The sequence below is a fragment of the Otolemur garnettii genome, unplaced genomic scaffold (assembly GCF_000181295.1).
Source record: "Otolemur garnettii isolate 467f Iridium unplaced genomic scaffold, OtoGar3 scaffold00086, whole genome shotgun sequence".
Taxonomy (NCBI): Eukaryota; Metazoa; Chordata; class Mammalia; order Primates; family Galagidae; genus Otolemur; species Otolemur garnettii.
In genome coordinates this window covers 2,497,241-2,519,046 of record NW_003852481.1, presented here as the reverse complement: position 1 = coordinate 2,519,046, position 21,806 = coordinate 2,497,241, and the positions used below count along the sequence as shown (strand labels likewise).

The following is a 21,806-nucleotide window of genomic DNA, read 5'->3' as shown; positions in this document are numbered from 1 at the left end:
CTCTGCCTCCCAAGTAGCTGGGACCACAGGCGCCCGCCACAACGCCCGGCTATTTTTTGGTTGCAGCTGTCATTGTTGTTTTGGTGGGTCCGGGCTGGGGATTCGAACCCGCCACCTTAGGTGTACGTGGCTGGCGCCTTAGCCGGTTGAGCTATAGGCACCAAGCCAGCATGTGAATATTTATAGCAACACAATTCACAATAGCAAAGATGTGGAAACAACCCAAATGCCCTTCAACACATGAATGGATTAATAAACTGTGGAATATATATACCATAGAATACTATTCAACCATAAAACAATGGAGAGTCTGTATCTTTGATAACAACCTGGATAGATTTAAAAAAAATTCACCTAAGCTAAGTATCACAAGGATGGAGAAATAACATCACTTGTAGTCAATATTAAAATTGAAGCTAGTAGATGAACAACCACATGCTCACACGAGAGGAAAAACTCAGTTCAGTACAAGGAGGGGGCCTGGAGGCTGGGGTTTGGTAAATTCTCACCCAGTGGGTACATTATATGGAGATATTGCACACTTCCTGAGTGAAAGACACAACTACAACTTGGACTTTAACCTTAAAAAAGCAAAGTATGTAACCTAATCGTATGTAGCCCTATATTAACCCAAAATTTAAAAACAGTGAATAAGACTTTTATGGCAAGTACAGAATCTCCCATAAAATTCAAGAAACAAAATAAGAAGAGGTCCTTTTGGTTTTTATCTTTCTAGGTATAACAATAATTTAAAAATGAAAAATAAAATAAAATTAACTGATATGTGGACAGCAAGCTGTGTGGACGAAGTGGGAGAAGGGAACACCAATGCTCTGAAATCCTTTGTCTTGGGCTGGCCCACTCTCAACTTTGTGGCCACTTTCAGGTAAGAACCAGACCTTCTCCTGTATTCACAGTGTTTATCTGCTATGGTGATTTCTAGGATGAGAGAAAAATTTAAGCAAATTTTATTCCCTAAATTTTTAGAATGAAAATATTTTATTCTGTTTATGAAGTCATTAACTCATCTTTTGACACATATACCCAACCAAGATGCTTTTGTGACTTAAGTTTCTCCCAGAGAGATTTTGATTAATGCGGACAACTGAGAACTCTTATAGTCATTTACCTTGGTTTGCCCAGTGATTTTTAAAGGGGCTCTACTGAAACAACTGGGGGGATGGGAACTTCCAGGAATGTGGAAGGGGAATAGACTGGTCCCATCTTCAGGACTCCCTCTCACATCCCCTCTCCTTGGTATTTGTTTTATATATTCCGCTTTCAAGTCTTACCCATCTTTTCAAACCACTGAAATGACCTTAACTGAAGCAAATTTTGTAAAATAGCTCAATTAAGTTTTAATAACTGGTTTATACTCCAAAATTTTCTAAAGAAGTATTTTTCATTATAACAATAAAATTAATGTCATGAAATACTGGGTTACCTGAGTTGTGTATCAGTTTTTTTTATATAGTATCTGTAAGAGATGTGACAATCAAGAAAACTTAAGATTTTAAGAAGTAACAGTTAGTTACCCAAGACTTACTTCTAGGCAGGGATGGTATTGGAGAATACATAATAAAGAATGTTCATCCTTTCTTAACAGGCTTAACTGGCACTTTTCAGTTCAGAGTGAGCATATCAAAATTCACACCTATGATTTTGAACAACTATGTTCCAATTCCAGTATTTATTTTACCCTTAGTGTCCATTACATGCCCATGATGCTTTCAGCTTTTCTTCCACCACCACCAGACTCCTCAGGCGTCATCCTAGGCCCAGATAATTAAACTTTTCCAAGCTGTTAATCTTCTTTATTAAAAGACAGGAATGTCATAAACTCTGATACACACTATTGGCCTACCACAAGATTTTAAGAACTTTGTGAAAGAAATATGTTTGTATCTTTCTCTGTGTACACATACATATCTTCTTTTCCAAGACATATATCTTTTCTATAGATACTATCATTTCCTGTTGCTTAATCTCCTTGGTCACAGGTGAAGGGAAGCAATTTCATGGGAGTGGTAGGGCTACATGATGTCTTTAATGAAAGAATTTTCATGCAACATTTTTAGTAAGAAGGGGGTGAATGTGGAAACAAGTTTTATATCTGTAATATTGTATTGCTCCAACTATGGTTCTTTAACCAAGTGATCAAGGTTAAATTAATATCACCAGTGATGTTATGTAGATATCATATACTCCTTGATACAATGTAATGATAAGAACAATTCACCTCTGTTGTCTTTTCCCCATAAAAACCATAATTCCAGTCTAATGATGAGAAAAACATCCAGCTAACACAAACTGAAAGACATTCTACAGGATAACTGACCAGTCCTCAAAACTGTCAAAGAAACAAATACAGGCAAAGAGAAACTGTCGTAGATTAATTGCTAGGGAGATGTGATAATTAAATGTGCTGTGGTATTCTGGGTTGGCTCCTAGAACAGAAAAAGGACATTAATGGAAAAACCAGTGAAACCTGAATAGAGTCAAGAATTTAGTTGATGGCAACGTACCAAGGTTGGTTTCATAGCTTTGACGAATAGGCCATTGTAATTTAAGAGAATAACGTTAGAAGAAATTTAAACTGGGAAGAAGTAAACAGGGACTGTCTGTATTATGTTTGTAACTTTTCTGCAAATCTGAAACTATTTAAAAATCAAATGTATTTTTAAAAAAGTAAAATGTTGAGTTCTTCCTCTGGTATGACAAAATAGGGCTTTTGGGGGGGAGGGGGGTTAGTCAGTGATTAACTTTTATGTTTTTTTCTATTTTTTTATTAAATCAAACACATAGATCATGTATACATTAATGCATTTATGGGGTACAATGTGCTGATTTCATATAGAATTAGGAACTCTTACATCACACTGGTTAATATATATCTCATCTTGTTTACTTAGTTATTGTGTTAAGACATTTATATTGTATACTAATAGATCCGACATGTACCCTTGCATTATGCACCATAGGTGTGATCCCACCATTCACCCTTCCTGGATCTGACCTCCCCTTTTCCTCCCTCCTTTCTTCATCTTGAGCTATAGTTGTGATCTGTTGTTCATATGAAAGTGTGAGTGATTGTAAATTGGTTGAATTCATAATAGTACTGAGTACATTGGATATGCAAAGTAGGGTCTTAACAGACTGACTGCCCTACAAGAAAACAACTGAAAATGCCAAAAACTACCTGAGGTTCTGGAAAATGAACAAAATTTGGTAGATTTTGAAGAGGAATTAAAATTCAGAAGAAGGCACTATCAGTAGTTGAGTTTCCTGGTTTTAAGGCTTTCACCCAAGGGCAAGAGGCAGTCACATAATGGTGAAGGGTAAATAAAACTGACAGAAATTCTTACCTTTCTGGTCTGAAGAACCAAAATACAGAGTCCCAGTCAAACACAGCCATTGCAACATGCAGAGAGAAATCTCATAAAGGTATCAGAAAAGGGGAGCTATGAATTCTGTGTCTAGACACTGTTCAAGTCCCTTGATTGCTGACCCCCCACATGCCTACAATAGGCTTGCAGGTTGAAGCTATGACAATAAGAATTGTACTGAACTTCTGCCCACCACAGGTGGAACAGAGTTTGTGGCTTGGGCTAATCAAGTTAGTTGCTAGCTAAAACAAAAACATCAACATTTTTTTGCAAATACAGCAAAATACGTTTATAATGTTCAGAATGTAATCTAAAATGTCTTGACACATGAAGAACAAGGAAAGAGAAAAGTTAATCAATAGTGAGCTAGCCTGAGATGGCCCAGATGTTAAATTACTAGAAAAGATCTTTAAATTAGTTTTCACAAGTATCCGTGATAGATAAAATGATAATCCAATTGAAATTAATAAAAAGGTAGGAAATATCAGCAGAGAAATAGAAAATATTTTAATTTGGTCAAATAGAAATTCTATAACTGAAAACTACAATATCTTAATTAAAAGATACTTGCCTTCCCTGCAGAATAGAAGTGAAAATATATTCAGAAAATGTGAAGATACTCCAATATAAATGGTTATGTGTTCAATTTGGAAAACATTCTTTGAGCTATACACTTAAGCTTTGCACTGTTTTCTCTGTAAATCTTTTTTGTCAATTCAAAGTTTAAAAACACTAAGTATCTTAAAGGGGCAGCATTCTTTAACTGTTTTGGAAAACAATAATGAATCTGAAGAAAATTTCTCATCTATCTTCAACATGTATTTTAGCTAAACATAAGACTTGACATAAATCTAGAAAATTTGAACCTAGAAAATCTTTTTTAGAGAAGATAGTGAGAAATCGTGAAAGACGAAGTTGCATGGTTAATGCTAAAAAAAAAAAAAGATATAATGTGCTAAACAACATTAGAAACAAATTACAAATATTTTGAAGTGTTTTTTTAGAGCAAGAAAATAACTAGGGTTTCCAGTTTCTCTAAAGAGATTAGAAATATGGCTTTAAAAGCTTGTGACAACACCATATAGGAATCAATTAATTTTATTTCTAACTTTAAGAATGAAGTGCAGCTATGACATCAGCACAAAATTATGAATCAATAGTTATTGAGTTGTAAATGGTTTGACTTTAATCAGGTGATAGTAATTAAGAATAAGTTTTCTGTGAACTAATTTACTAAATTATAGTTCTGCTGTATGTTCCTGACAACAGGCAGGTTTCTGGGCCAAGAGATTTTTATCCATATGCCAAATTTCTCCTTAATCTCTTTAATCTCAATATTAAGCATACTTTCTATTTGTATGGCCCTTTAAGCTACAAAAACACTGTGAGATAATTAACCCAGTTTTACAGATGTGGAAAAACCAGGTGTTGGATTCCAAATTAAGTAACCTTTCCATTGTTAAGAGCTACCTCTTACTGATCTACTACTACTTGTAAAAAAAACAAAAAAAAAATATAAAGTGGAAAAGAGGGTCTGTCTTGGATTCATCCAGGAGAATTAATTGAATACAGCTATACTTGACTGTGTGATCTTTCTAAAAGAGTATTTTCACCACAGGATTCTCCAGAACAAAATTGTGCTGAGGTTGCATCTCACATGTGCAATGGTATCAATAACAACAGGCTGTTCATACTTTGATGTGGACTGACAGTGTTAAATCCGTTAACACCAAGTAGTTTATGTGATTTTTCTCTTCCTTTTTCTTTGATTGCAGTTCTCCAGAGCAAAAAGACAAATGGCTTTCTCTCCTTCAGAGGTACTTTTTTCAGTATACATATTTTTAATCTTTAATCCACAATAAATTAAAACCTTTTCTGCAGAGATGCACCCCCTATTATTACCCTTCTCCTTAGTAGAAATTGTTCATTTGTCCTAAAAATAAGCTGCTGTTTAGATTATTCATTAGCTAGTACTTGCTATAAATAATGTTCTTTAACTACATATATTCCTTATTTTCTAGGAAGGAGAACATTGAGGTCTAGTTAGATCGTTTTAGACAGAAATTAGTCAATAATATCTTCCATTTCTTTTGGTTGTCTCCAGTCTACCAACTGGAAATAACAGTTTCCACAAAGTACATACTAAGTGTCCATAAATGCAGGGGTTTCTGCTGAGCAGCTCAAAAAAATCCATTATTAACCCCACCATTGAGCATACAGACTAACAGATGGACTTGGTCTCTCTCATCCATTAGAGCCACAGTCCTCCCCACCTTTCTCCTCTCTCCCTTAGCAAGCAATGGGATAACCAAGATTTACACTCCATTAGAGAGCTAGAGGAGAGTAAAAGGTCACTTGGTAGCAAGTACTGTGGTCTCGTAAAGTATTTCATATGCCCCTGTTCTTACCAGTAAGGTGCTGGACCTGTCCAGAGAGGGCAGGGAAGGTTTAAGGATAAAATATCACACAGAAGCACCGTAACCTTATTGTGCTTCTCGAACCTCATTTGACATGAAGGCCCCATTCTTTTTTGTGCCCAAACCTAATGTCCTGAAATTTTTTTTATTCTCATCCAACCCATTATGTAATCTGACTTTGCTGAGTCTTCTCATCTGTCTTTAAAAATAGCATATAAATATATTGAAAATATTAGCAATATAGATTGATTTTTTTTAAAAAATAATCCATTAGCAAATTCCATCTGACTCAGTGTTGTTTTGGGTTGTTGTTGCATTTGATTAGATACATCAATCTAGAGAAAGAGAAGGACTACCCGAAGAGCATTCCCCTCAAAATCTTCGCCAAGGACATTGGGAATTGTGTCTATGTAAGTGTTTGTAAGCCAGAAAACTAAATTCCAAGTCCCTGCATAAAGCAGAATGCCATGGATTAAAAATAGGCAGACAGACTGTGTATGTGCTCTGAAAAGTAGGCATTTAGAAATCGCGCAGGGGAAACGCATTTTCCTATCTATGTCTTTGTATATATGAAGATGAAACTCTAGAGAACATGAAGCAAGAGAAGTTCATATTCACTACAGTATTTAACATTTATGTTTGGAAAGAGCACTGCTTGCCAGATTCTCTTTCCTACCTCTGGCATGAATGTTTCTCTGAGTCTTTATCAATATCAGCTGTAGAGACTTGTAAAGCTTTTTCTGCAAAGAGGTATTTCCTATTATTATTAAGCAATTTTTTCCAATTTGTCATTTCTTAAGTAGAGAGGGGGGTTTGACAAGTTTATTCTTTGAGTTCTTATGAATGGAATCCCTCAGGTTAATTAGTGGATGATCTGGGAAAGGCAACATTTTTAAAGGATCAGCATTTTTCCGCCTCACTGTGTTTATCACATTGGTCAAATGTTTTCTTTAACCCCAGTTATTATGCATAATTTGATGACTGATATTGTAAAAGAGCCAAGATATTATCAGTGATGAATAAGATGGAAACTTACAAATATTTTTATGGTACTAGGGACTGTCAGACTTCACAGCAGCTCTAGATCACACGGAATAGTTTTGTCTGTGGGAGCTATGTAGTGGAAAACAGTTGTTTTGGCCAAAAGCAAAAATTATGCAAATGTGCTGACCAACACCTTAGTGCTGGACATCACTGCTTAAGGAAAATACTCAAATTTTTATGGCATGAAACTATAGAGATTTCCTGTGGCAAAGTAGAAAACACACTTGTTTCTGCCTGCTTGGACTCAGTTGTTGGGGCAGTTGATTATATTCAGTATTTTCATAGAAACACCCTTGAATTTTTTTTAACACTTTCTTTTCAGTGTGTGGAAAGGGTGTGCTAGAGCAAGGCCTGATGCATCAGTCTCATTTTGGAAGAGATAAGAGATCTGGTCAGGTCAAATGCTCTGTTTGTATTGCTCGTACCCTGGAAAGTCAAGGGTAATGCCACATACTCTGTCCTTTGCTCCATGAAGTTGATTTCCCAGCAGGAGTCTCTTTCAGGTTGGTTTCAGGTTGGTTTCAGCTCTGGTTGCTGTTATTTCCCCTCTAGAGGAGTGTGTATGGGAAGTATTACCTTGGTCTCTTACTCACGTACAGCCTCTCAGTGACTGCTGCTAATCTATTTTGTTATTTATTAAACAAAGAGCTTTATCTGCTGAAATTCATCTGTTTTGTGTATCAGAAAGGCATTCAAGAAAATTAATATTAATTTCTCTAATTACTATTTTGAACATATGTGCCTAGAACTAAGAAAAACCATTACCTTAGAAATCAGATAATTGGGACGGTACATTCTTAACTTGACAAAAGACTTCATGAGAGAGTTTCCTTAAATTATAATAAAAGCATTGTTTAGATTTTTTTTTCAAAAAGCAGAAACAGTTTGTAACTTATCTCTGACACTCTTCTGATAGGAGACGGACGCTGGGTTGGGTGCTCCAAAACTTTGCTGTTGGGCTCTGGGACAGTGTTGCATAGTCCTAGGGATTATAAGGAGTACAATTTGAAAACCATGCATTTAAAATACTTTTGTAAAAATTAAAATTCACTTAAACAATTTTGAGCCAATTTGTCATGTCAAGTCATTGGCTCATAGGGAAGAAATACTATTAATAGAACAATAAGTAATGAATTGTTAGTAGATTTCACTTAGCTTTGTTTTTATTTTTTTAACATCATTGCATTTCCATTGATGCTTCTTATTTGTGCCTTTTAAGCCCTGTCAGAGACATAGCCCTGAAAACTGATGTCTTATATAAAACTTATCTATATATATATAATAAATATTCCATTTTTGACAACACAGCATTGTTTCATGTTTTAACAATGTCTTTTGGTAATTCAGTGAGCTCTATAGACATCTCAGAATCTTGCTAAATCCTTTTCTGTTTTTTGCAAATTGTCTTTTTAAGTAGCTATTCTTGCTGTAGTTTAACACAGATATTATAGATATTCTATTCAATGGCAGACTTGGTAATAGAATTAAACTTACTGAAATTTTCAATTCTTTCTTCTAGACTCATTGGTTTGAAATCTTCTAAAGATTTCAACAATCTGGCTCGGCACCTGTGGCTCAATTGGCTAAGGCACCAGCCACATACACCTAAGGTGGCGGGTTTAAATCCAGCCCAGGCCTACCAAATAACAATGACAGCTGCAACCAAAAAATAGCCAGGCATTGTGACGGGTGCCTGTGGTCCCGGCTACTTGGGAGGCAGAGGCAGAAGACTCACTTAAGCCCAGGAGTTGGAGGTTGCTGTGAGCTGTGATGCCAGAGCATTCTACCCAGGGGGACGGCTTGAGGCTCTGTCTCAAAAAAGAAAATATTTCAACAATCAAAATCATAGTAACCATAGCATCTGACACATAGTACTTAATAAATGATTTTTTAAAATTCTAAGCTTTAAATCTTTTTTTGTAACCAGTTATTATGCTGAGTTTACCTGAACTGACTTTATATCATACAAAGAAATAAAACCCTCTGCTATGAAAATAGTACTCAGGAAAAAAGAGATTCAGTTCTCTTCATCTTATTATCCACGACTTTATGACAGTGTTTCTCAACCTTTTTTATCTCACAGCACACTTGAACCTGCATGCCACACTTAAATTATGTTGATCAAAAAAAAGAGAGAGAGAAGAGAATATACTTACTGTACTTTGAATTGCTTTCAAAAGTAATTTAATTAATGACCTTTAAAACTTTTATGGCACACCAATTTTTATGGCCGCAGCACCCTGGTTGAAAATCACTGCATTACAGAAATACAATGATAAGGAATATGGAATATGAGGCAATGGACCAGCCTCACTGATTGTTTTTTAATTGGGAGCTGGATCCCTGTGCTTTCTCTGAAATATATTTAGTCTTTTCCCTACTTGTTTAAGCTTATATATTTTGTGGGCTACACATCTTTTATTTTGAGGGAAATGTTTTATTAAAAAGGCATAGTATAAAAGGGAACAAATATAAATTATACTCAACTGTGTTCTACTTAAGTCTTGTGATTTACTCCTTTCATAAGAAATCAAGCTTTGTCTTTGGATAATCATTTGAGAATGATTATTTCTTTGCCTGTTTTAGAAGTCTTTATTCATAGCTGTATTTCTTATTTCTTTTTTTTCCTACAGTCTAAAACTATAACAGTAAAGAATTCAGATACAGCGAATGAAGTTATCAGCATGTTATTTTCAATGCTAGGGATAACTGTAAGTTACTCTACTAGATAATCTAATAAAAACACACTTTGATACATTAAATTTGTATAAATATTATCCTTTTCATCATAAGACAGCTGCTATTAAAGATACCAGTCATATCGTATTCTCCGAAATGTAGAAGTTAAGGATAATAAAGTTTTAATACAGGGTGGCCATAAAGTTCATATGCAATTTACACACAAACTTTATGGCCACCCTGTATTAACTTTTAATATATGTGTGCTGTCCTACTCATTTTAAAACCGGTGTAAACTGAAAAACATTTGGACTATAATTTTGGGTGATAATATATTTTATTGTATATGCTGTATAAATATACAAAAAAAAATTGGTCTAAGATTATCAACATAGAGAAAGTTTTCAACCTCTTCTGTCCTTCCTAGTCAACACTATTCAACTTCTCCCCCCCATCTAATTATGTTGTTTGTATCCAAGACTTAATCAGTCTTAGGATGATGAAATCTGAAGGGTTTGCTCTGCAGTAGAATTTTTACATTAACTCACTGTCTGGCTCCAGCCCCTGAGAATGAGATGGTACCTCTAATGAATTGGTAAATAAAAAGACAAGCTTTGAATTAGCTCATGGATTTGAAGAGCTTCAGTACGCAGACCACACTCCTCCCTGTTTGGGTTTTAACTTTTGTCCCTTTCTGTTTTCTATGACGGAGGTCAGTTTTTGAAATTTTAGTAGTAGAGAAGATTGGAATGTTGGAGAGTGAGGGAGAAGGAAGCGAACTGGAAGATTCTTCTCATTGCCTCCTTACTTGTATCAACATTCCATACAGGGGGTTCTTTTATTAAAAGGAGTTAACTTTCAAAAACATGGAAACTAAGGAGAGCACTTTTAAACACTATTTCTTGAATGAGATTATCTATGAATATTAAAGTACACCGTTACTATTATGTGACCCGATAACATATTTAAGACATAGCATAATATTAACTGTATTTAGGTTTGCTTGTGCACAGTGCTATAGTAAGCCCTTAAGAACTCAGGGCAACCAACAATTGGGTTAAGAAATCTGATTATTTTATTAATAGTAAGACATTTAAAGTATAATTAAATTTGTGTGCACTGTATAAAGCAGGCACCTCTGCATTTATTTCTAACCTATGTGAATATATTTCGGAAGAGAGTGGATAGTTTTAGAGATTCACTTTCTTATCTATGCTTTTGGATAAAATGCTCAATCTCCTCAAACCAGAAGAATTTTTATTTATTTGACTAGGAATTGATGCTATTTGGTTATACCTACTCTAAGGGATTATGATGATGTTTTCAGATACTACAATGAAGATTTTTATTAGATTACTCTTCCTGTTTATAATAAAAACTTTGGCTAGGGGATGTGTCAGAGAGGAAGTGACAAACCAGGAGGGAAGGAGGAATGGTTTGCGTGGTATTCTTCACAGGCAGGACCCTCCACTGTAAGGGCAGGCCCCTGACTTTTAATCACAAGTTAAAGGCAAGGATATGAAACATTGCCAACAGATTTATCTTCATTTAAACTGTTTTTGTGTTACCCCTCCTAGAGGATTTAGCAAAATCTGTATAATTTAGTATTATTTCTTTCAAGTGGGATTTATAGTGATGTTGGGTTATAATTCTGCTAGTGAACAATTTTATTGTTTTCCATGACTGGGCCTATTCTCTAGATAGAATTCTTGTCTGTTCTGTGCCCAGGACTGGACTTACCCAAATTCAAGCCAGTGCAAACTGTGCCAACTACCTATCTCCTCAAAGCCTCTTGGCCATTCTTCTCCTGCTCAGAAGCAGCTGAGCTAATAATCAGCCTTTGACATTTTACTTTTTAATCATAGCAGTATTTGTGGCTTTCTGAATATTAAGGTTGTCTTTGCAGGGCCATGTTGGAGGTTAAACCCATATTCTCTGAGAAATTTGCAGGTATAGCAGATGTCAGGACTCTAAAGAAGAGATTAGCTTTTTATAATAGAACCAGGAAGTTTGTTCTTTCTTTGTAAAAGGGCCTAGTACAATTTCACATTCCATGGGCTGCTATATAGTGAGGGCCTAATTCCATTGCAGTTCATGGATCCCTGGCCATCACTGGATGGAAAAAGGCAGAATTTCTGAGTCCTCTATTGGAGATGGGGAAAGGGAGGTTGGTTGTAGGTATCAACACTTCAAAAGCCATAACCACTGTCATAAACCCAAGTCGGATGTATAAAAGCACAAAAATGTCAAAAAATGTGGCCTCATTCAAACACCAAATGTAAAAGATGTATTGTAACTTTTAATTCTTTTATCTCCAAGGGCACTGAGAGAGATTACCAGTTATGGGTCATTTCTGGCAAAGAAGCAGCACCATACCCACTCATTGGTAAGTTTTTGTAAAAAATTGAAGATCATATTGGTTTTGTTTTAATTATAATTCTGAGTGTCTCCGAGAATTGATTGTATGCTCCTAATCTTAAGTACTACTAAATGGTCTCATATGATATCCATTTAATAAATATATATCAAGCATTTACTCATATATCAAGCAAATAATATCTCCTCATTCAAGCAGTTAATGGTATAGTTGAGAAATGTAAATTTTCCTCTCTACTTTTTCACTTTACAGAGTTACCTTGCCAAACTTTAAATAAAAAAATTTCTGTAAGAAAGCAATATTTATTGGTATTCCTTTTTCTTTATATATTTATTTTTGACATTCAGTTTTGAATTTTCTATTCCTTTTCCTGTTTGTTGTCTCTATGGTATATAATATTAATCCATTAGTGACTACATGATACCTGCTCTGTGCCCAGAACTTTCTTAAGCATTATAAAGAAGATATTAACCTATTTGCTTTTTCTGTAGCCAAATTTTCCAGCATTCGTTTTCAGTAATTATTGGCAAATGGGTTACACCTCACCTTTTGAAAATAATTTAGCTATGGCCAGCCATGGTAGCTCGTACCTGTAATCCTAGGACTTTGGAAGGCCAAGGTAGGTAGATCACCAGAGGTCAGGAATTCAAGACCAGCCTGAGAAAAAGCGAAATCCCATCTCTAAAAAAATAGCTGAGCGTTGTGGTAGGCACTTGAGCCCAAGAGTTTGAGGTTGCTGTAAGCTATGACACCGTGGCACTCTACCGAGGATGACAAAGGAAAATTCTTGTCTCAAAAAAGTAACTAAAAAGAATTTAAAAATAAAATCATTTAGCTAAAAAATATTTCTTGATCAGTATTTTGTTCAATGTGGTTAACAGAAATAGAACATTTAATATAAGGGACAGTGTCTGTAGCAAATCTTAAGATAATGAAAATAATGAGAATGACAAGTTCTGTTAATTTTAAAATGCTTACTACCCGCCAGACACTGTATAGACCACGTACTATGCATTACCTTATACAATCCTTTGTCTCTGAGGTCACTACTATGTAAGTTAGTGTGTTTCAAGTAATCTGAATAATCTAGAAAATGTATATGCTCAAACTTAGAACATGAGAACTGAGGACAGAATTGACAGCATTTCAGCTTTGTTTATAACACTGTCATTTTTATAAAAGCAATAAGCAACAAAGTTGTCATTAAGTTAAATATACACAATTACTTTAATAAAATATGTTAATTTAATTAAATTAGGTAGATAATACCTACCTAGCTCCCAGCTCCAAGCTGGGAGTATTAGCCCTTGAATGAGATGGGGGGATGTGATTAAAAAATGAGGGGATCATTGTTCCATGATTTGGCAGCAGTTCTTAATTGTATATTTGAATTTTAATGTGCCTTGCAAACTTCAGTGATAGATTTGCCAGCTGGCTATTTTGATAAATTAATTTTGCTTTATGGCTGTCACAGAAGCCTTTTTGCCCTCATCCCTGGAAGCTGCTGAAGGAATTGGTATTAATGGAACACTGACAGTGTATGCCTGTGCCAGGTGGAAAGGAAGAGTGAGAGTTCACTGAATTACATTCATTAATAAGTCAGAAATAAAAGGAAACATATTCTCTGTACTTAAAAAGTCTATAGCACAGTGGTATTGAGGTATACTAAGAGATTGCAATTACTTAGAGTACTAGAAAGCAAAATCTCATTGCAGTCAGGTGTCCAGGGTTTACTTTTTCTGTTTTGTAGATTTCTTTTTGTATCTATTTCTGATCCCCTGCTGTCTTCCTTCTGATTGTTGCCTATGAACACTGACCTCAGAGGGCAGCAGCAGGAGGGAAGCATAAATCAAACCAGGGCCCGTGCTCTCGAGCAACCCTAATAATGTAACTAATAAAAAGTAATGAAATGCCTTTATCAGACAGACATCATGTGGTAGATAATAACAATGATAGTGGTGCTTGACATATATCATTCTTTGTTTCTATTATTTAAATAATTAGCCACTAACGGTCCTTACGATACTTGTAAAATAAGTAAATATTTTAAGTCATAGATTTGAGCCTGAATGAAGGTTAGATTTGCTGAAGATATGTAGATCTAGTTAATGTCAAAGGAGAAACTAGAATACCTTTAAGTATTCTAAGATGGAGACATACAAAGAGTCAATATTATGCAACTCAGAAACTGATCTATGCATTTATTCCAAACAAAATAGTCTTTTAGTCTTCTCCACCTCTCCTTAAAATGACTTTGGAAGGACCCACCAGCATTATGCAAGGGTCTCCAACTGTAATAAACCTGTGTTGTTGTATATTCTGTTTGTAGCACACATGATCACAGTACCAGTCAGTCTGACATCTACATTTAGATTTTTATATGTAGGGCATGAATATCCCTATGGAATTAAAATGAGCCACCTTCGAGACACTGCTCTCTTGACACCGGGATCAAAGGACTCTACCACCCCTTTCAACTTCCAAGAGCCCTTCCTCATGGAGGAGCTGCCCCGGGAGATGCAGTGCCAGTTCGTCCTGAAGCCCAGCCGCCTGGCTGCAGCCCAGCACCTGAGTGGTGAGTCGCGTCTCCCTCATGGAGCTGCTTTCAGCACAAGTTTTCATTTCTGAACACAAATTCAGTACAAAAGCAAAGACCCAAGTTTTCAGCCAGATGAGGTATTTTTCCTTTGAAATTTACTAAATATTTCAAAAGGAAAGATGGAGTTTTGTTTTATAAAGCAGCAATAGGCATGACTGGCTTATAACCAGCAACTAATAGTAATATGGTCCATCCCTTCTTAGTCACCATTCTGTCCCCTTTAACCTCATGCCAGCTGCAGAGTCGAAGGCCCCAGGCAGGGCTGCAGGGGCTTCAATGCCGTCTTTGTACAGTAATGCACGCTGTGTGTTCCCCCGAAATGGTCACGTTACAAAAGGAGGCTGTCAGGGATGGGTGTCAGAGACCGGGATGCCCTACCTGGATCTTGGTATGATAAAGATGATTTCTACAGATGTCTCCCCTCAGCCTACTAATCTAATATGAATTTCCTATGAACATAGCTATCTCTTATTCACCGCATAATAAAAACTCTACAATTCTAAAAAAAAGTTCAACATAAGAGCATTATAACTTACCTTAACTTAAATTTTGAGCTTTAATCTTTCAGTCTGTATATAATATTGTATAAGAAACAAATTGCTAAGAGTATGGGGGGGGTAGTAGAAAATTGAAGTTGAATTTCTGCAGCTACTCTTCTGAACCAAGTAGGTAGGCAGTGAACAGTGGCATTGCCCAAGGAGTAATGGTGAAAGGATGGCATGGACCTTGGGAGATCACTGAGGCCGCCTTCCTGCCACATGACAGATTATTGGCAAGGACTGAACGCCAGGTGAAAGTCTGAAATTCTCCATCTCTGTGTTACTCAGTTGATGTAGCATGAATGGGAAAGTTAATCATACTGTTTTTAACCTCATTGCAGAATAAACATACTTTAAGAAAAATTTCTATAGCTATCCAAACTTAGGACAAATCAGCACTCATTGTTTCATGCGTTAAGTGTTAATATACACCAAAATCCTTTTAAACTGAACTTTCCTTAATGTATTTTAAATTAACTTATAATTTTATTTTCATGCTAAAACACTTAGGGTTATCGTTTCTGAAATAATTGCAACACCAGTGTGAAACGTATTTTCCTCCCTACTAATTTAAGGTTTTAGCACTTTATTGGAGAAAAAGAGTTGTAACTGCCCTCTCTTCTCCTCACCCAGGCTATGTTCATTATGTTTTTTCCTCGGGGGAAACCTGGACTCCTTCTGCCTCCTTGTAGCCTATGAAGCTTCATCGTTTTCTCTATCCATTTATCTTTTATATCCCTTTTATCTTTTAATTTTTATTTCTCACTCACGTAAAGTACAAATTAAGATTCCTCAGGGAAGAGATGGGAAGATCTCTGCCTCCCTCAGTCAGTTTCTGAGGGGCCCAGTGGTACAGAGGATTAACGAATGAGCCTCCCCACCCCCAGCCATACTGAATTCCATGGTTACCATGATAATCTAGGTCTTGCAGATTATCTCAGCTTCTTTGACCTGCTTTCCTACTTTCCTCCAAGCAAAAGTCTATCTCTGGATGAACTCTAAACACAGCCAGAAGAAATCTTACAGCAGCAGGACAGCTTCCTAGCACTAGTGACCAGCCCTATACTGGCAGTCTTAACATATCCCCACAAACATGCATATCAGCCACTGTCACTGTCTCTCTTTTTTTTTTTGTAATTTTTGTCACTTTCTCTTGATGACCCAATGTTACTATGCTTTACTTAAGTTATGAGTACATCAGTACATCATTTGTCATGGGCTTCCTCATCTTGCCAACAGGCTTACCTTTAATTTGCTCCAGTCACCTTCTATTACACATGTATAATGGTAAATTGAGTGTGGGGACCCTCAGACTGTTTGCTGACATTCTTGGGCCACTTTGAAAGAGTGCTACAGAGATATTACGGTTTTCCATCCACTAAAATGTAAGATCCATGATGGCAAAGATTTTGGTCTTTTTTGTTCACTTCTGTATTCTCAATACTTGGAACAGTGCCTGGCATATGTAAGTACCCAATTAATACTTCTTGATGTTAGCTAAAGATAGAAAGGGCATAGCTAGGCTGAGGAGAATAATATTCTCCTACTCTTCTACCTCAATACCCATGTTTTTCACAACGATTTCTCTAAGTCCCTTTCAGTTTTATTAATGAGTTTGGCTAATAATCTGGGTTCATTGAATCATCTTAAGAGTTTTTACCCAGTTTTGCTCAATTAAAATGTTGGCATCCTCTGCTTAGTTTCTCTCGGTAGGAAATTAGGGTAACAGTGACCGTAGCAGTAGATGATTGATTAACCACAGACAATGGTAGGAAGGCCCAGCTGAGCATCAGAATCACCTGCACAACTAAAACATTACAGGCGAACCATTTACATGGGGTTTTCTTAATACAGAAGACTTTGATGACCAACCACTTTATAAACCACTGATTTTGGAACAGCATCAGCAAACTTTTTCCATAAGGGGCTGAATAGCAAAATTGCAAGTCAATACACAAAATCAAGGATATTATATGTAGAAAACTTGAAAAGTTATGGAAGTGTAGTTCACAACTGCAAAGGTGTGAAAACATTTCAAGTGCCTGTCAGTACATAAGTGGATTAATGAAATGTGATATATGTAGATTGTGGAATATTACTCAGCCATAAAAAAATAAACTTGTGAACTGATACCTCTTCTATTAACCTGAATGGAACCAGAAGCCATTCTTTCAAGTATCACAAGAATGGAAAAACAAATACCATATGTACTCACTATTAAATTGGAACTAGATGATCGACACTGTATGCACATATGGATATAGCAATGATCAGAAATCAAGTAGTTGGGGGGGAGGGGGAGGAGCAGGTGGGTAAATTCACACCTAACCAGTATAGGGTACACTGTCCTGATGATGAGCACACTTACAGCTTTGGCTCAAAGCTGTACAGAAGCAATTTATATAACCAAAACATTTGTACCTCCATCCTATAGTAAAATTTAAAAATGACTATGCAATTGTCAAAATGTCATGTACTTTAAAGTCAACACTTAAGACGCCTTTCCTACTTTGTGCCCCACCTCATTCCTAACATAAATCAGAATAAAAAAGGACACCCCTTATGAAGAAATCAGCGTAAGAACAAGAGTCCCTTCACCCTGTTTCTCTACCCTTGTTCACATACCAACTATTCACCTGACTTCTAACAGGAAAAATGAATTAACACTTCTTTTCTGCATATATTATAATATGTAGAATTTTACCAAGTATCACTTGTGATAGTCAGAAAATATCAAATTCTATTTGAAATCCAAGACTGGGTACAGTGGCTCACACCTATAATCCCCATACTTTGGGAGACTGAAGACTGAATCCCTCCTCACTTGAGGCCAGGAGTTCAAGACCAGCCTGGGCAACATAGTGAGACCCCCCTATCTACAAGTTTTAACCAAAAAAAAAAAATCCACAAAATTCTTAAACTGTTTAATTCTAAGAAGTAGAAATTTTGCATGGTCTCTTCTGCAGAAAATCTTATGTTGTTTCCAGGGTTAATGGATATAAAAGAGAGGAAAACTTCTATTAGAGTATTGGCTGAGAACAATAGATAATTTCTATTAGAGTAGTGGCTGAGAACAATTAATATTTTATGTTTAAGCCACCTGAATAAAGTAAGCCACAATTAGACAGTCAAAACTCTTATCTCCATTTCTTAGAGAGTCTCTAGTTAGCTTAAGGAAAATGTCTCTGCTAACCATCACAGCCCTAGTTAAGGATAGTCATCCCTAACATGTTTAGATTTCTGCCTCAGCATGGAGAAGAAATCCTACTAAATAGTCTTACATTGAAAGCAGAATGGCAATAGCCACCCTTAGACTTAGATCACTGTGACTCATCCTTGGGGTGATTGGTCCCCAGTGGGACAGCTGTAATGGAGGGTTCAAGACACAGACGTTCAAAGATCTGACCTCTAGGCCCAACTCACGTGTCACTTCTAGGAAATCTTTGTTCCTTCACGCCAGTGGTCAGAGCACTTTATACATCTATAGCATAAAATACTAAAAATTACATCATGATTATTTGCTTTTATATATACACATGTATCTTTATGCTGTGAGCTTCTTAAGACCTGGGAACTCATCCCAGGGTGCTTAGTCCAGTGATAGAACTGGACAGAAGTTAAATGAAAGACTGAATGACTTAGTCCCCCTGGTATGGAGAAAACTGAGTGGAGTGGGGAGTTCCAGCCTGAACTGAACCTTTATGGGAGATGGCAAAACACAGGACACATCATCTGTCTGCCCTTCATTCCACTGTTCTCCCCATGTGTTGCCTACTCTAAGTTGGGGGCATGTATCATTAATTTGGGGAGCTATATGCCCAGAACAGAATTCTAATCAAAGTTTGTTGTTGCTGTGGTTATTATATAAGCACAAAGTTTTAAGAATTGTAAATCATAATATTCAGTTTCCTAATTAAAGCATGAGAAAACACTAGCCTGAATCTTAGCAGAATTATCTAGAAATCTAGTTTACATGACTTTATTTTTCTTTACAATTACATTACCCTTATTTTGTAGTAGTAGCTTTTTCATCAGCTTTTGACGTTGAGAAAGAGCTTTGCATTAAAAGCTATGCAAGAAAGTAAACCTTAATGAAATTTTTTTCCCAGTCCCAGGGGGAACCTGAACTCTCAGTCTGAATGCTGTAAATAAAAGGCATGGCTACAGCTGACAGTATTTATGATAAAGTAGAGGACTCAATTTCTACTGTGTCTTCTGTCAACACTCATGGGACACTGTCAACACTTCTTGACAGAGCATTCTTCTTAAGTGTGTAAAAGCTAAAAAAAATCAGTCTGATAGTTTTAGAAATAAAATCGGGTTAAGTGTGAACAAACCAGACTGAGCACAACTACTGAACATGTATATTCAAGTACATACTAAACATTTGCACAGATTGACATTGCTAGACATACAGCAACCCCTTCTTAGATTTAATAAAGGGTTTGGTTTTCTGTTCTTTAAAGTGGCAGAGGTTGGGATGTCAGGGCAGGAAGAAAGTGCTTCAGCTAAGCAGAGGATTGATATTCCTTCATGTCTGCAGACCTCGCCAAGGCTGTGAAACCAAATGGACAGTGGATGCAGAGGGGAGGCCCCCCGTGAGGAGGCGACTGGTGCCTTGACAGCTTTAATCTAGATTTCTGTGACTTATGCCCTGGGAAAAGTAGTACTTCAGACATTTTCCTACAGAATCATCTGAATAAATTTCTAAGGAACAGGCAATTTTTAATTTTTACTTTGGAAGTTGAGGAAAAGAAGTAATTCACCCAAATAAGTATCTGAAGCAGGAGTCCGTGTGGACTCCTGACTCTAGAGCCAAAGAGCTTTCCACACCTGAGTGTTACGTGATGATGTGCTCGCTGTACCCAGGGAGGTGAAGGGCAGATGCGGTCTGAGGTCATTTGGTAGAATGTTAATTATTTGCTTTTCCTCCCACAACTTGGCTTTTTAAATATTTGGCCCAAATAAGTTACCCTGGTGAAGTAAAATGTGAAGTTACATAATAAGCAAGCAATACAGAAGCCTTCTTGGACATTAGCCCTGGACACCGCTGACCGTGTCCTCCTTGAAGCTCACTCCTTCCGTGTTTCAGGGAATATTGGGAGCTGAACCTGAACTCTGGGTAGCTTCACTGAGTGTCAGAAAGAAAATGTCACACCGCAGAGTTCAGTGACTAATTCCCGTGCACCCTCCCTGGAGAACATGGAGTCAAACCCTGAGTGGGCACTGCCTGCTCACTGGGGCTCCTCAGAGCTCCACTCCACCAACCTTCACTGACAGCCATTGTGAATCTGCCCCACAAATGCAAGCTTCAGGGTTAGCCAGAGGTTTAGGCAGAGTATCCACACAATATCTGGGGCTCCCGTGTCAGATTCATCCTTCCTGGGGTCCCCCCCCCACTTTACAGTTGCTGTCGGTACCTCTCTCTCCGTTCACTAGTTCCTCAGGCCCGTCAGAGTACAGGTGTCTCTAAATTCTAGTTGTCTCCACTGCCCTGGGGCCTGTCTTCAGGCTACAAGCTCTAAGGATGCAAAACCCAGTGTCACAGCATCCCCTTCTTCCAGTTCAAACTTAGGCCTCTGGTTCTCCCCTGTTGGGTCACTCTTTAGAGCCTTTGGGTAGGTCGTTTGGGTTTGTTGTTACCTGTGTGTATGTGTTACAGGGAAGGGGCAGGGAGGTCAGCCACTTTTACAAGTGGAACCTTAAAGAACTGTCTTTTTATGTATCAAATCTTGTATAAATCTGTTAACTATCATGTTAAAATTAGACACAGATGACACCAAAAATGTTTTTACACTGTGGTATCATAAAAGTATAATTTACCCGTGACCTTTCCCACTTCTTCCTGTTTTCTTCATGCTGTCTTTTTCTACTTAAATCCCTCCTCATTTTCAACTGTTGTTCAAAAGTGATTGAGTTCTTCCCTATTTGCGAGTCACTATGCTAGATCCTTCTCTCTCTCCCTCTCCCTCAAGATCTTTTGAAATCTTGTTCATTAAAAATATGAATCAAGGCTCAGCACCCATAGCAGACTGGTTATAGCGCTGGCCATATACACCAAGGCTGGTGGGTTCAAACCCAGCCCAGGCCAGCTAAACAACAATGACAATTGAAACAAACAAACAAAAAAATAGCAGGGTGTTGTAGCAGGTGCCTATAGTCCCAGCTACTAGGGAGGCTGAGGCAAGAGAATTGCTTAAGCCCAAGAGTTGGAGGTTGCCGTGAGCTGTGACGCGACATAGTGAGACTCTGTCTCAGAAAAAAAAAAAAAAAACATGAATCAAGTGCAAATACCTCCAAGCTCACTCCCCTCCCTCCTGCCAGGTAGGAAGGACTTCCTTGCCTCAGATACCTTTGGTACTTTGTTCCTCCCAGTAACATTTTATTTGTTAATTTGTTTGTTTTCATCCCCAGCATGACAAGCCTCAGTCTCTACTAGATTATAAACTTCATTTGCAAGGGTAAGGCTTACTCATATTTGCATCCATCCATGCTACCTTAAACATACTTTTTAAAGTCGAGAACTGAAAAGAAACACAAAAGTCTTTGCAGTGGCAAGGGACAGAAAAAAATGTACGACATTAGCTTTCTGTCTCTGTTCTCAGGAGCAGAGCGGGCATCAGGTAATGAAACCTTGGTTTCTGGAGAACATCTTTACAGAGACACTTCTCTCCTCCTTACTGCCCTTTCTGGAGCACATCTTTATGGAGACACTTCTCTCCTCCTTACTGCCCTTTCTGGAGAACATCTTTATGGAGACACTTC

General features: G+C 37.1%; 1 protein-coding gene across 1 annotated transcript in view; it reads left to right on the top strand.

Annotated features, from left to right (window-relative positions):
• Positions 1-21,806, top strand: part of ARHGAP20 (Rho GTPase activating protein 20) — a 90,335-nt gene that overhangs the window by 51,830 nt on the left and 16,699 nt on the right. Inside the window, exons 4-9 of the mRNA XM_012808153.2 lie at positions 737-886; positions 5,162-5,203; positions 6,129-6,213; positions 9,481-9,558; positions 11,846-11,912; positions 14,290-14,478. Coding sequence (XP_012663607.1) covers positions 737-886; positions 5,162-5,203; positions 6,129-6,213; positions 9,481-9,558; positions 11,846-11,912; positions 14,290-14,478 — 611 coding nt within the window. The remainder of the gene's footprint in view (positions 1-736; positions 887-5,161; positions 5,204-6,128; positions 6,214-9,480; positions 9,559-11,845; positions 11,913-14,289; positions 14,479-21,806) is intronic.